The sequence below is a fragment of the Rutidosis leptorrhynchoides genome, chromosome 11 (genome assembly GCF_046630445.1).
Source record: "Rutidosis leptorrhynchoides isolate AG116_Rl617_1_P2 chromosome 11, CSIRO_AGI_Rlap_v1, whole genome shotgun sequence".
NCBI classification, from domain to species: domain Eukaryota; kingdom Viridiplantae; phylum Streptophyta; class Magnoliopsida; order Asterales; family Asteraceae; genus Rutidosis; species Rutidosis leptorrhynchoides.
In genome coordinates, this window is record NC_092343.1 from 365,865,679 (window position 1) to 365,881,184 (window position 15,506).

Sequence of the window (15,506 nt, forward strand, 5' to 3'; positions counted from 1 at the left end):
ATTAATTAATATAAATTATATTTTTCTAATATATATATATATATATATATATATATATATATATATATATATATATATATATATATATATATATATATATATATATATATATATATATATATATATATATATATATATATATATATATATATTTATTATAAAAATATGTCGACAAACAAAACAACAAAAAATTGTGAGCTGGATTTTGGGGTCATGCGATCGCATGAGAAATAGGCATAAAACCCATGCGATCGCATGGGCATCAGATTCCAAAAAGTTGCCTATAAAAGGTCAGTTTCTGCTCGAGTTTTATTTACACTTATACTACTCCCTCTGTAATATTAATATTATTTATTATTTATATTAATATTATTAATATTATTATTATTAATATTAATATTAATATTATTATTATTATTATTATTATTATTATTATTATTATTATTATTATTATTATTATTATTATTATTATTATTAAGATTATTATTATTTATTTTATTATTATTAGTAGTATTATTATTATTACTAATTATATCACTTAAAATACTACGACGAGGTCATGAGCGTGTCACTTTTAAAATGGGTTTTCAAGCGGGATAGAGCTAAGGAAACTATGAGTTATTACTAAAGAGGTTTTGGGTATTGTTCAAGGGTTTTGCTCGTGAGTCAAACTAGTATTTATCATCTCCGTTGCGTCTACGTACTTTCCTACAATATTGAATCACAATATTGATACGTAAGCATTTATATCTTATCTATTATATATTAATAGTGTATCCCTGACTAATGCTTGAGTATATAGGATTATGCATGCTAGTACAATTAATTTTGTCGTTAAATAGTTTATAATAGATCACGAATTTAATACATATATTACTGATATAAGGTATATGATATGCATGTTTTTGGAAAGCTGGCGAAAAATCAATAACTTTTCTTTTAGATATCGTATGATTTCGATGAACGAATTAAAATATATGATCAACTGAATTATGATTAACGTTAATTGAAATTGCTTTTGAATCTGCAATTAATATTTAAACAACTTGTTTATAAGATTGATAAATTGAATTTTTAAATATTACCAGCGGAGTAAATGAATTCTTATATAAGGCACGTCTCGTTTTGTTGAACAATTGTCAAAATTGATTATTTTATCATATTTTAAAGAATTATAAAAACTATAGTTTAATTTTATAAAAATTAGGAAACTATGTGAAATGTTAAAATGTTTCGATTGCCATGATTATTCAACTATTGTATTGAGTCAGATTGACTTTTTGAAATGACTTTTGATAACTTTTGTATGTCGATCTCGAGCATTAGGATTGTGATACACTATGACCTAACCTAGCTTGATAGACATTTATTGACCAACGTATGTTCTCTAGGTTGAGATCTACGATTATTTGGTAATCCGAGTTTTGGTCACATTTTGGTGAACGACTTTATATGCTGCTAAGGTGAGTTTCATTGCTGCCTTTTTAATTGCTTTTGCAATATATTTTTGGGCTGAGAATACATGCAATTTATTTTAAATGCAATGGATACAAGTACATACTTAATTCTACACTGAGTTTAAACCGAAAATCCCTTAGCTTTGGTAACTAGTAACTGCCAGTACATAGGATGTGGACTGGTGGGCGCGAATAACAGTATATGGATCCATAGGGCTTGACATCCCTGTCCGGGCTAGAGCGCTAGCCTTTTAACGGACATGTGTTATTTGAGTTTAGGACACGTTGGTTTGCGTGTATTATTAAAATGATTATACAAAGGGTATAAATTATATATACGTTAAGTTTAGTTACCAGGGTGCTCAATTTCGTAGAATATTTTGATAAACGTTTCTGGATGAAACAACTGAAATCTTGTGATCCACCTTTATGTACAGATTATGCAAAACATTAAAACTATGAACTCACCAACCTTTGTGTTGACACTTGTTAGCATGTTTATTCTCAGGTTCCCTAGAAGTCTTCCGCTGTTTGCTTATATGTTAGACAAGCTTTGTGCATGAAGTCTTACATGGCATATTTTTCAAGAAAACGTTGCATTCACCAAATCATCACCATGTATCTTATTTTGACTGCATTGTCAACGGAAGTACTATTGTAAACTATTATTTAAGGTGATTGTCTATATGTAGAAATCATCAGCTATCGAAAACCTTTGATTTAAATATTCATTTATGGTGTGCCTTTTCAAAAGAATGCAATGTTTACAAAACGTATCATATAGAGGTCAAATACCTCGCAATGAAATCGATGAATGACGTGTTCGTCCATATGGATTTGGAGCGATCGTCACACTGATGCAGGCCTACTTCTATTGGGAAAACTTTGGTAGTTCCCACCGGCGTTCGAACGCAAGACTTCACCCGTTCGTACATATCCCTAATATCCCGAATATATCTACTCGGGATACTTCTACCTCTAAGGGTCTTCCAAATCAAATTTCGTGGGACGCAATTGTAGGCCTTTTCCAAGTCTAAGAATACCATCTCGAGGTTCTTTTGCTTTTCTCTATACTTCTCCATTAGGTTCCTAATAATATGGATTGCCTCTATCGAAGAGCGCCCTGGCATAAAACCAAATTGGTTTTCCAAAATATTTGTTACACGTCAAAGTCTAGTTTCAATCACTCTCTCCCAAAGCTTCATAGTGTGGCTAAGTAATTTTATGCCTCTATAGTTACCGCAGGTTTGAGCATCCCCCTTGTTCTTATAAATGGGAATAGTCTCGCTCACTCTCCATTCCATAGGTATTTTGGAGTTTCGATACGTTTTGTTGAAAAGGCAAGTCAACCACCTAACACCATTGTCGCCAAGGCACCACCACGCCTCAATGGGGATCTGGTCCGGTCCCGCAGCTTTATTTCTCCCCATTTTTCGTAGTGTCGATCTTACTTCCTCTTGGTTGATCCTCTTACAATCTATGTTGTTCTGGGATTGTTCTATCTCAGAATCTTGCGGATCTTCGAGACATTCAAGTCTTCCTCCGGCTAAAAGGGCTGAGAAGTACCCTTCCCATCTTTTCCGAATTTCGTCTTCCTTTACTAAGGTTTGACCAGCTTCATTTTTGATAAACTTGATGTTATATAGGTCCCTGCATCGTCGCTCCCTAGCTTTGGCTATCCTGTAGATATCATTAGCTCCTACTTTGGAGTCTAGTTTCTTATACAAATCTTTATATGCCTTATCTTTTGCTCGTGCTACAGCCTTCTTAGCTTCTCTTTTGGCTTCTTTATATCTCTCTTCAACCCTAGATCTACTCGCCGGGGTCCCTTCCCGACAAGTGATGAGCTCCCTAAACCTTAGTTGCTTAAGCGCGACTTTGCTTTGGACTTCGTCACTAAACCACCATGATTCTCTATCCGACCTATGTCCTCTCGAAGTTCCTACTGCCACACCCAAGGCTTCCTTGGACGCCTCTCTAATAGTGGACGCCAGACAATTCCACATCTGGTCCGCATCATCATGAGATACCATTTCCACTTCTGCCTCCACTCTTTCTACAACTAAAGTCTTAAAAGTCCCTGCCTTCTCCCTGTTCAACTTCTTCCATAGGATTGTAGGTTGGACGGGCCTTACACTTCTGTTGGCGCGTCTCCTGAGTACCAAATCCATGACCAACAATCTGTGTTGGGAGGAGCATGTCAAGTCAGTCAGGGCCTTACAGTCCCCACATGTCCTAAGATCCCCTCTGCGAAGTAACAAATAGTCAATCTGGGTACTATTACCCCCGCTATGAAAGGTTGCTAACTGAGGATTCGTCTTCTTGAAGAACGAATTCGCAACTACCAAATTGTGAGCAACAGCAAAATTGAGAATAGAGAGCCCTTCCTCATTTCTTACTCCGTACCCAAAGTCCCCATGGGCCCCTGGATATCCCTCGACATTCGTTCCTATATGACCATTAAGGTCCCCACCAATAAGTAATCGATGGTCCGGAGGGCACATCCTCACAACCTCGTCTAACGAATCCCAGAAGTGTCTCTTTTCCGCTGCGCCTAGGCCCGCATGAGGTGGGTAAGTGCTAATGATCGTGTAGGTCACCTCCTAGATTACCAACCTAACCGAAATAATCCTATCGCACCGTCTGCTCACATCCACAACATTCTCGTTATGGGGTGGGCCAATAATAATCCCAACGCCTTTTCTAGCTACTCTCGATCCCGAGAACCACAGCTTGTAGTCCTTGATCTTAACCGCCCCACAACCCTTCCATCTAGTCTCTTGAACCCACAAGATGTCCACTTTACGTTTACGTAAAGTTTCCACTAGTTCGTAACGTTTGCCGGTCAAAGTACCCACATTCCAACTACCCGCTCTAATCCTAACCGGCTTCACTAACCTATTGCCGCTTCTAGATCCTATACACCTACCCGACCCAGAGCTCGAAGGACATGACCTCAAGTAACCATGAGAACGATTAGCGTCTATCTTACCCTATGAAACGACAAATCCGGAAAAGTAGTTGAAAAAAATAAAAAAATAATAAATTAATACAACTAGTCTTATGGATAACAGTAATTGTAAAAAAAAAAAAAACAAAATAAAGAATAATAATAATACTTAATAATAATAAATAATAGTTAATGATACAGATAATAATTAAGTTAAAGTTATACAAATTTACTAGCTCTAAAAACTAATAATATAATACAAATTAATATAATAAGGAGTATATAAGTAGCATAAATAATTAAAGGGATAGAAATTAAACACCAGGAAAGACTATAATGGTTAGCAAAACAATCACTCATTCATAAAGCACAAACACCAGAAAGTTCGTATTAAATGCAAAACCCTAGCAAAACTTCAATTAAGCATAACTTGAGCTATACTTAACGAAATCATGCAATTCTTACGAGCGGACTTATTAATTTTTCGAGGCCTATCCATCTAAATACATTAAATTAATAGTAGATAAACTCGTAACATCAGATTCATAGCAAAAGAATTCAGTTTTCATTCAAAATTACAAATCGATCAAATTTACAAATGCAATCATGATCAAACACGAAGATATGAGCACTAGACCCTTGTACACTATGTAATTGATAAAAATTAGATCTAAAACAATTAGGGTTAATGATTTTATACCTTATAAGCACAATCAATGGGTACTAGAGTGTAGAGGATGAAGCAAGGAAGAACTTTCGTGAGGAAGGCACAAGCAATTGAACAAATTTTGATGGTGATCTATGGTGGTGAAGGTCGACGGTTCATGAAATGTCCCGTTCATATTGATTATAAACGTTCCATATTAATTGATTTTGTCGCGAGGTTTTGACTTCTATATGAGATGTTTTTCAAAGATTGCATTCATTATTAAAACAACCATAACCTTTATTTTATCTATAAAGGTTTAAAAAGCATTACGTAGATTATCAAATAATGATAATGTAAAATATACCGTTTACATACGACCATTACATAATGGTTTACAATAAGAATATATTACATCAAAAATAAGTTTCTTGAATGTAGTTTTTACATAATATCATACAAGCATGGACTCTAAATCTTGTCCTTATTTTAGTATGCAACAGCGGAAGCTCTTAATAATCACCTGAGAATAAACATGCTTAAAACGTCAACAAAAATGTTGGTGAGTTATAGGTTTAACCTATATATTATCAAATCATAATAATTGACCATAAGATTTCATTTTTCAATATACATCTCATACATAGAGATAAAAATCATTCATATGGTGAACACCTGGTAACCGACATTAACAAGATGCATATAAGAATATCCCCTATCATTTCGGGAAATCCTTCGGACATGATAAAAACGAATTCGAAGTACTAAAGCATCCGGTACTTTGGATGGGGTTCATTAGGCCCAATAGATCTATCTTTAGGATTCACGTCAATTAGTAGATCGGTTTACTAATTCTTAGGCTACCAAGCAAAAGGGGCACATTCGGCTTCGATCATTCACCCATATAATGTAGTTTCATTTACTTGTGTCTATTTCGTAAAACATTTATAAAACTGCATGTATTCTCATCTCAAAATATTAGATTTTAAAAGTGGGACTATAACTCACTTTCACAGATTTTTACTTCGTCGGGAGTAAGACTTGGCCACTGGTCGATTCACGAACCTATAACAAATATATACATATATATATCAAAGTATGTTCAAAATATATTTAAAACATTTTTAATACATTTTGATGTTTTAAGTTTATTAAGTCAGCTGTCCTCGTTAGCAAACTACAACTAGTTGTCCATAGTTAGATGTACAGAAATAAATTGATATATATTATCTTGAATCAATCCACGATCCAGTGTACACACGTCTCAGGCTAGATCACAACTCAAAGTATATATATTTTTGGAATCAACCTCAACCCTGTATAGCTAACTCAAACATTACTGCATATAGAGTGTCTATTGTTGTTTCAAATAATATATATACATGGGTCGATATAATATGTCAAAACATTTGCATACGTGTCTATGGTATCCCAAGATTATATAACATATTAAAATACATGTATAATACAATATAAGTTAGCTAGGATATGATTTGTATAGAATTGTTACAATATTTCCCGTAGCTACAACAATAAAAAAATATCCAATCTTGTTTTACCCATAACTTCTTCGTTTTAAATCCATTTTGAGTGAATCAAATTGCTATGGTTTCATATTGAACTTTATTTTATGAATCTAAATAGAAAAAGTATAGGTTTATAGTCATAAATATAAATTATAAGTTGTTTTTGTAAGAGGTAGTCATTTAAGTCGAAAGAACGACGTCTTGATGACCATTTTGAAAAACATACTTCCAATTTGAGTTTAAACATGATTTTTGGATATAGTTTCATGTTCATAAGAAAAATCATTTTCCCAGAAGAACTACTTTTAAATCAAAGTTTATCATAGTTTTTAATTATCAAACCCAAAACAGCCCGTGGTGTTACTACGACGGCGTATGTCCGGTTTTACGGTGTTTTTCGTGTTTCCAGGTTTTAAATCATTAAGTTAGCATATCATATAGATATAGAACATGTGTTTAGTTGATTTTAAAAATCAAGTTAGAAGGATTAACTTTTGTTTGCGAACAAGTTTAGAATTAACTAAACTATGTTCTAGTGATTTCAAGTTTAAACCTTCGAATAAGGTAGTTATATATATATGAATCGAATGATGTTATGAACATCATTACTACCTCAGGTTTTGTGGATAAACCTACTTGAAATGAGAAAAATAGATCTAGCTTCAAAGGATCCTTGGATGGCTTGAAAGTTCTTGAAGCAGAATCATGACAAGAAAACAAGTTCAAGTAAGATTTCCACTCGAAATAAGATTGTTATAGTTATAGAAATTGAATCAAAGTTTGAATATGAGTATTACCTTGTATTAGAAAGATATCTTACTGTAAATAAGAAAGATTTATTGAGGATGGATGATCACTTTACAAGATTGGAAGTAAGCTAGCAAACTTGGAAGTATTCTTGATTTTATGAAACTAGAACTTATAGAATTTATGAAGAACACTTAGAACTTGAAGATAGAACTTGAGAGAGATCAATTAGATGAAGAAAATTGAAGAATTAAAGTGTTTGTAGGTGTTTTTGGTCGTTGATATATGGATTAGATATAAAGGATGTGTAATTTTGTTTACATGTAAATAAGTCATGAATGATTACTAATATTTTTATAATTTTATGAGATATTTCATGCTAGTTTCCAAATGATGGTTCCTACATGTGTTAGGTGACTCACATGGGCTGCTAAGAGCTGATCATTGGAGTGTATATATTAATAGTACATACATCTAAAAGCTGTGTATTGTAAGAGTACGAATACGGGTCCATACGAGTAGAATTGTTGATGAAACTGAACGAGGATGTAATTATAAGCATTTTTGTTAAGTAGAAGTATTTTGGTAAGTGTGTTGAAGTCTTTCAAAAGTGTATGAATACATATTAAAAAACTACATGTATATACATTTTAACTGAGTCGTTAAGTCATCGTTAGTCGTTACATGTAAATGTTGTTTTGAAACCTTTAGGTTAATGATCTTGTTAAATGTTGTTAACCCATTGTTTATTATATCTAAAGAGATGTTAAATTATTACATTATCATGATATTATGATATATTAATATATCTTAGTATGATATATATACAGTTAAATGTTGTTACAACGATAATCGTTACATATATGTCTCGTTTCGAAATCATTAAGTTAGTAGTCTATTTTTTACATATGTAGGTCATTGTTAATACACTTAATGACATGTTTACTTATCATTTATCATGATTAAACATAGTGTAACAATATCTTAATATGATTCATATGTATTTAGTAAGACGATGTTATAACGATAATCGTTATATATATCGTTTCGAGTTTCTTAATTCAATAAACTCAATTTTATGTATATAACTCATTGTTAAAATACCTAATGAGATACTTACTTATCATAATATCATGTTAACTATATATATAATCATATATATGTCATCATATAGTTGTTACAAGTTTTAACGCTCGTGAATCACCGGTCAACTTGGGTGGTCAATTGTTTATATGAAACCTATTTCAATTAATCAAGTCTTAATAAGTTTGATTGCTTAACATGTTGGAAACACTTAATCATGTAAATAACAATTTCATTTAATATATATAAACATGGAAAAGTTCGGGTCACTACAGTTCAAGAGAGGGAGGAGTGAGATACGAGTCGACTGTTATGAGTAGGAGGGTTTAGTTCCAGTGTTTTGTTAATTAACTAGATGGATTAGGGCCCTATACAAGACCCACTAGTGAACAAGTATCCCAAAACACAAAAATTAAGGGGGTAGAGGCAGTGGTTGAAATGTCCCATTCATATCAATTATAAACATTTCATATTAATTGATTTCATTGCGAGGTTTTGACCTCTATATAAGATATTTTTTCAAAGACTGCATTCGATTTTAAAACAAACCATAACCTTTATTTGGTCGATAAAGGTTTAAAAAATATAACGTAGATTATCAAGTATTGATAATCTAAAATATAACGTTTACACACGACCATTACATAATAGTTTATAATAATATTACACAACAATTTAAATCCCCGAATGCAGTTTTTAAACAATATATTACAAACATGCTGACACCAAATCTTGTCCTTAAATTAGCATGCAACAGAGAAAGCTCTTAATAGTCACCCGAGAATAAACATGCTTAAAATGTCAACAAAAATGTTTGTGAGTTATAGGTTTAATCTGTATATATATCAAATTGTAATAATAGACCACAAGATTTCATTTTTTCAATAATATGCAATCTGCATAAAAATCATTCATATGATGAACACCTGGTAACCGACATTAACAAGATGCATATAAAATATCCCAAAAACAGAATCCTCTCGTCTGTATAAAAATAACTCGAAGTACTAAAGCATTCCAAATTTCAGAATGGGGGTGTTAGTTCCCGTAGATCTATCTGTAGGATTCGCGTCAATTAGGAGTACTGTTCCCTAATTCTTAGGTTACCAAGCTAAAAGGGTGATATTCGGTATTCGTAATCCATCATAGAATGTAATTTCAAGTACTTGTGTCTATTTTGTAAAACATTTACAAAACTGCATGTATTCTCATTCCAAAAATATTAGATAGTAAAAATGGGACTATAACTCACTTTCAAAGATTTTCAATTAGTCAGAATTAAGACTTGGCCACTGGTCGATTCACGAACCTATAACAAATATATACATATATCAAAGTATGATAGAAATATATTCATATCATATTTTATTACGTGTTGACGATTTAAGTATGTTAAGCTAGTAGTCCAAAGTTAGTAGTCCACAATTAGTAGTTCACAGTTAGTAGTACATAAATAAATCAATATATCATATTATGCATATTATCTCGAATCTATCCACGACCCAATGTATACATGTCTCAGAATCGATCACAACCCATGGTATATATATTATTTTAGAATTAACCTCGACCAATTATATGCTAACTCGAGCATTACCGCATATAGTGTCTTATGGGTTATTCAAAATAATATATATAGATGATGTCAATATGATATGTCAAAACATTGTATACATGTCTATGGTTTATCAAGGTATATTATATATATATATATATATATATATATATATATATATATATATATATATATATATATATAGAATATAGGATAAGTTAGTTAGGATATGGTTAGTATAGATTTGTTATAAAATTTTCGTAGCTAAAACTAGTAATTCTATCGAATTTTGTTTTACCCATAATTTCTTCATTTCAAATTTGTTTTGAGTGAATCAAAAGGATATGGTTTAGTATCAAACCATAATTTATTAATCTAAACAGAAAAAGTATAGGTTTATTGTCGGAAATACAGGTTACAAGTCATTTTTGAAAGAAATAGTCATTTCCGTCGAAAGAACGACATCTTGATGACCATTTTGAAACACATACTTCCACTTTGAGTTTAACCACGATTTTTGGATATAGTTTCATGTTCATAAGAAATATCATTTTCCCCAAAAAACAACTTTTAAATCAAAGGTTATCATAGTTTTTAATTATCTAACCCAAAACAGCCCCCGGTTTAACTACGACGGCGTATGTCCGGTTTTACAGTGTTCTTCGCATTTCCAAGTTTTAAATCATTAAGTTAGCATATCATATAGATATAAAATATTTGTTTAGTTGATTTTAAAAGTCAAGTTAGAAGGATTAACTTTGTTTGCGAACAAGTTTAGAATTAACTAAACTATGTTCTAGTGATTACAAGTTATAATCTTCGAATAAGATAGTTATATATATATATATATATATATATATATATATATATATATATATATATATATATATATATATATATATATATATATATATATATATATATATATATATATATATATATATATATATATGAATCGAACAAGGTTATGAACACCATTACTACCTCAAGTATAGTAGGTAAACCTACTGGAATTGATGAAAAAAACTTGAGCTTCAAAGGATCTTTGATGGCTTGGAAGTTCTTGAAGTAGAATCATGACACGAAAACAAGTTTAAGTAAGATTACTACTTGAATTAAGATATTTATAGTTATAGAAATCGAATAAAAGTTTGAATATGAATATTACCTTGAATTATAAAGATAACCTACTATAAATAACAAAGGTTTCTTGATCTTAGATGATTCTTTGGAACGGATTAGAAAGCTTGAAAGTAGACTTGCAAACTTGAAAGTGTTCTTGAAGTGTTCTTGAGTTGTTGTTTTGTTTGTTGATTTATGTATGGATTTATGAGCTATATTGATGTAGATTTTGATGAAGATGATTAAGAACACTTAGAACAATATGTGAGAACTTGAGAGAGATTAGTTTGATGCATGAAAGTTGGAAAATGAATGTGTTTGTGGGAGTGTAAGTTCACGTGAATATGCAATGTGTATATAGGCTCCATTAGTTTGATTTTTAGTGTAATCATTCATGCTAGTTGCCAAATGAAGGTTCCCACATGTTTGATGACTCATTAAGGTTGATAAGGAGCTGATCATTGAGTGTATATACCAATAGTATATACAACTAGAAGCTGGGTATTATACGAGTACGAGTACTGAACGAATACGAGTAGAATTGTTGATGAAAATGTATGAGAATATAATTGTAACCAATTTTGTTAAGTACAAGTATTTTGATATGTGTCTTGAAGTCTGCCAAAAGTGTATTAATACATATTAATACACTACGTGTATATACATTTTAACTGAGTCGTTAAATCATCATTAGTCGTTACATGTAAGTGTTGTTTCGAAACTTTTAAGTTAACGATCTTGTTAAATGTAATTAATCCATTGTTATTATACTTAATGAGATGTTAAATTGTTATGTTAACATAATAAAATGGTGTATTAATATATCTTAATATCATATATATATATATATATGTTAAAATGCTATTACAACGATAATCGTTACATATATATATTGTTTCAAAATCCATAAGTTAGTAGTCTCATCTTACTCGTGTAGTTCATTGTTAAGACACTTAATGATGTATTTAATTATCATTTTATCATGTTAAACATAGTATGTTAATATCTTAATATAATACATATGTATTTATTTTAATTAAAACGTTGTTATAACGATAATTGTTATATATATCGTTTCGAGTTTCATTAATTTAGTAGTTTCATTTTATGCATATAACTCTTTGTTAATATACTTTGTGAGATACATATATATATACATATATATATATATATACATATATATATATATATACATATATATATATATATATATATATATATATATATATATAGTGGTAGGATCAAGAGGGAAGTAACCATTCGGGGGGAAGCGGGGGGAAGCAAAAACTTTTTTTTTTCGTTTTTTTAAAAAACTTTGTTCACGAACATTATAGATGAAATGAAAATATGAACATTTAGTAGAGACACTTTGTGATAAATGTTTTTATTTTGGTGGGAAAATGCTCGAAGAAGTAATATATAATAATTATCGTGTTTTTCGAGCGTATTTTGAGGTTTTAGCTATTGGAGTTTAGATATTAGGGTTTAGATATTAGGGTTTATAGGGTTTAGATATTAGGGTTTAGAAATTTAGGGTTTAGGGTTTAGATTTAGGATTTAGATTGAGTTTTTAACATGAACGGTTTAGAGTTTAGGGTTTAGGGTTTAGGGTTTGGTGTTTTGGGTTTATGGAATAAACCCAAAACACCAAACCCTAAACCCTAAACCCTAAACCCTAAACCCTAAACTCTAAATCGAGCTAAATTTTACTTCACGAAACATGGAAAAAAACGTTCATATTCTTCACGAACAATATTATCTTGAATGTTATTTTTGTCGATCATTTTTCCGCCTAAATAATAACATTCATCATGAAGTGTCTCTTCTAAATGTTCATATTTTTGTGTGATCTTGATGCCGGAAAACAAAATTCAAAAAAAACGAATTTTTTTTTTTGCTTCCCCCCGCTTCCCCCCGATTGGTTACTTCCCCATTGATCCTACCCCTATATATATATATATATATATATATATATATATATATATATATATATATATATATATATATATATATATATATATATATATATATATATATCCATATATATAACATCATGTCATTTTTACAAGTTTTAACGTTCGTGAATCGCCGGTCAATTTGGGTGGTCAATTGTCTACATAAACTCATTTCAATTAATCAAGTCTTAACAAGTTTGATTGCTTAACATGTAGGAAACATTTAATCATGTAAATAAGAATCTCATATAATATATAATCATGGAAAAGTTTGGGTCACTACAGTACCTACCCGTTAAATAAATTTCGTCTCGAAATTTTTAAGCAGTTGGAGGTGTTGACGCATCAACTAGAAATAAGTGCGGGTATTTCTGTTTCATCTGATCTTCACGCTCCCAGGTGAACTCGGGTCCTCTACGATCATTCCATCATACTTGAACGATTGGTATTTTGTTTTGATTAAATCATTTGACCTCACGATCCATTACTTCGATGGGTTCTTCAACGAATTGTAATTTTTCGTTGATCTTAATTTCGTCCAAAGGAATAGTGAGATCTTCTTTAGCTAAGCATTTCTTTAGATTCGAGACTTGAAAGGTATTATGTACGCCGGCTAATTGTTGAGGTAATTCAAGTCGATAAGCTACTGGTCCAACACGATCAATAATCTTGAATGGTCCAATGTATCTCGGGTTTAGTTTCTCCCATTTTCCAAAACGAACAACACCTTTCCAAGGTGATACCTTAAGCATGACCATGTCACCGATTTCAAATTCTAAATCTTTTCTTCTAATGTTCGCGTAGCTCTTTTGTCGATTTTGGGCGGTTTTCAACCGTTGTTGAATTTGAATGATTTTCTCAATAGTTTCTTGAATAATTTTCGGACCCGTAATTTGTCTATCCCCCACCTCGGTCCAACAAATTGGAGACCTACACTTTCTACCGTAAAGTGCCTCGAATGGTGCCGCCTCAATACTCGAGTGGTAACTATTGTTGTAGGAAAATTCTGCTAACGGTAGATGTCGATCCTAACCATTTCCAAAATCAATAACACATGCTCGTAGCATGTCTTCAAGCGTTTGTATAGTCCTTTCACTTTGCCCATCCGTTTGTGGGTGATAGGCAGTACTCATGTCTAGACGAGTCCCCAATGCTTGTTGTAACGTCTGCCAAAATCTTGAAACAAATCTGCCATTCCTATCATAGATAATAGAGACTGGTATTCCATGTCCGGAGACGAGTTCTTTCAAGTATAGTCGTGCCAACTTCTCCATTTTATCATCTTCCCTCATTGGTAGAAAGTGTGCTGACTTGGTAAGACGATCGACTATTACCCAAATTGTATCATAACCACTTGCAGTCCCTGGCAAATTAGTAATGAAATCCATAGTAATGTTTTCCCATTTCCATTCCGGGATTTCTAGTTGTTGAAGTAGACCTAATGGTTTCTGATGTTCAGCTTTGTCTTTAGAATAAGTCAAACATTCCCCTACGTATGTAGCGATATCAGCTTTCATACCCGGCCACCAGAAGTGTTTCTTGAGATCTTGATACATCTTTCCAGCTCCAGGATGTATTGAATATCTGGTTTTATCTGCCTTCCTAAGTACCATTTCTCTCACATCTCCAAACTTTGGTACCCAAATTCTTTCAGCCCTATACCGGGTTCCTTCTTCCTGAATATTAAGATGTTTCTCCGATCCTTTGGGTATTCCATTCTTCAAATTTCCTTCCTTTAAAATCCCCTGTTGCGCTTCTTTTATTTGAGTAGTAAGGTTAGTATGAATAATTATATTCATAGCTTTAACTCGAATAGGTTACCTGTCTTTTCTACTCAAGGCGTCGGCTACCACATTTGCCTTCCCCGGGTGGTAACGAATCTCAAAATCGTAATCATTTAACAGCTCAATCCACCTACATGTTTAGTTGTTTTTGATCAAATATGTGTTGGAGACTTTTATGGTCGGTATATATGGTACACTTAACCCCATATAGGTAGTGCCTCCATATCTTTAATGCAAAAACAACAGCGCCCAATTCCAAATCGTGAGTCGTATAATTCCGCTCATGAATCTTCAATTATCTAGACGCATAAGCAATTACCTTCTTTCGTTGCATTAATACACAACCGAGACCTTGCTTTGAGGCATCACAATAAATCACAAAATTATCATTCCCTTCAGGCAATGATAATATAGGTGCCGTAGTTAGCTTTTTCTTCAACAATTGAAACGCTTTCTCTTGCTCATCATTCCATTCAAATTTCTTCCCTTTATGCGTTAATGCAGTCAAGGGTTTTGCTATTTTGGAAAAATCTTGGATGAATCTTCTGTAGTAACCAGCCAATCCTAAAAATCGGCGTATATGCTTCAGAGTTTTGAGGGTTTCCCACTTTTCAACGGTTTCAATCTTTGCCTGATCAACCTGAATACCTTCTTTGTTCACTACATGACCGAGGAATTGAA

General features: G+C 32.1%; 1 protein-coding gene across 1 annotated transcript in view; it reads right to left on the bottom strand.

Moving 5' to 3' along the window:
* LOC139875906 (uncharacterized) overlaps nt 1-15,506 on the bottom strand; it is a 102,531-nt gene that overhangs the window by 39,971 nt on the left and 47,054 nt on the right. Inside the window, exons 2-4 of the mRNA XM_071863204.1 lie at nt 4,109-4,450; nt 2,698-4,060; nt 2,501-2,580 (exon numbers count right to left, since the gene is read on the bottom strand). Coding sequence (XP_071719305.1) covers nt 2,501-2,580; nt 2,698-4,060; nt 4,109-4,450 — 1,785 coding nt within the window. The remainder of the gene's footprint in view (nt 1-2,500; nt 2,581-2,697; nt 4,061-4,108; nt 4,451-15,506) is intronic.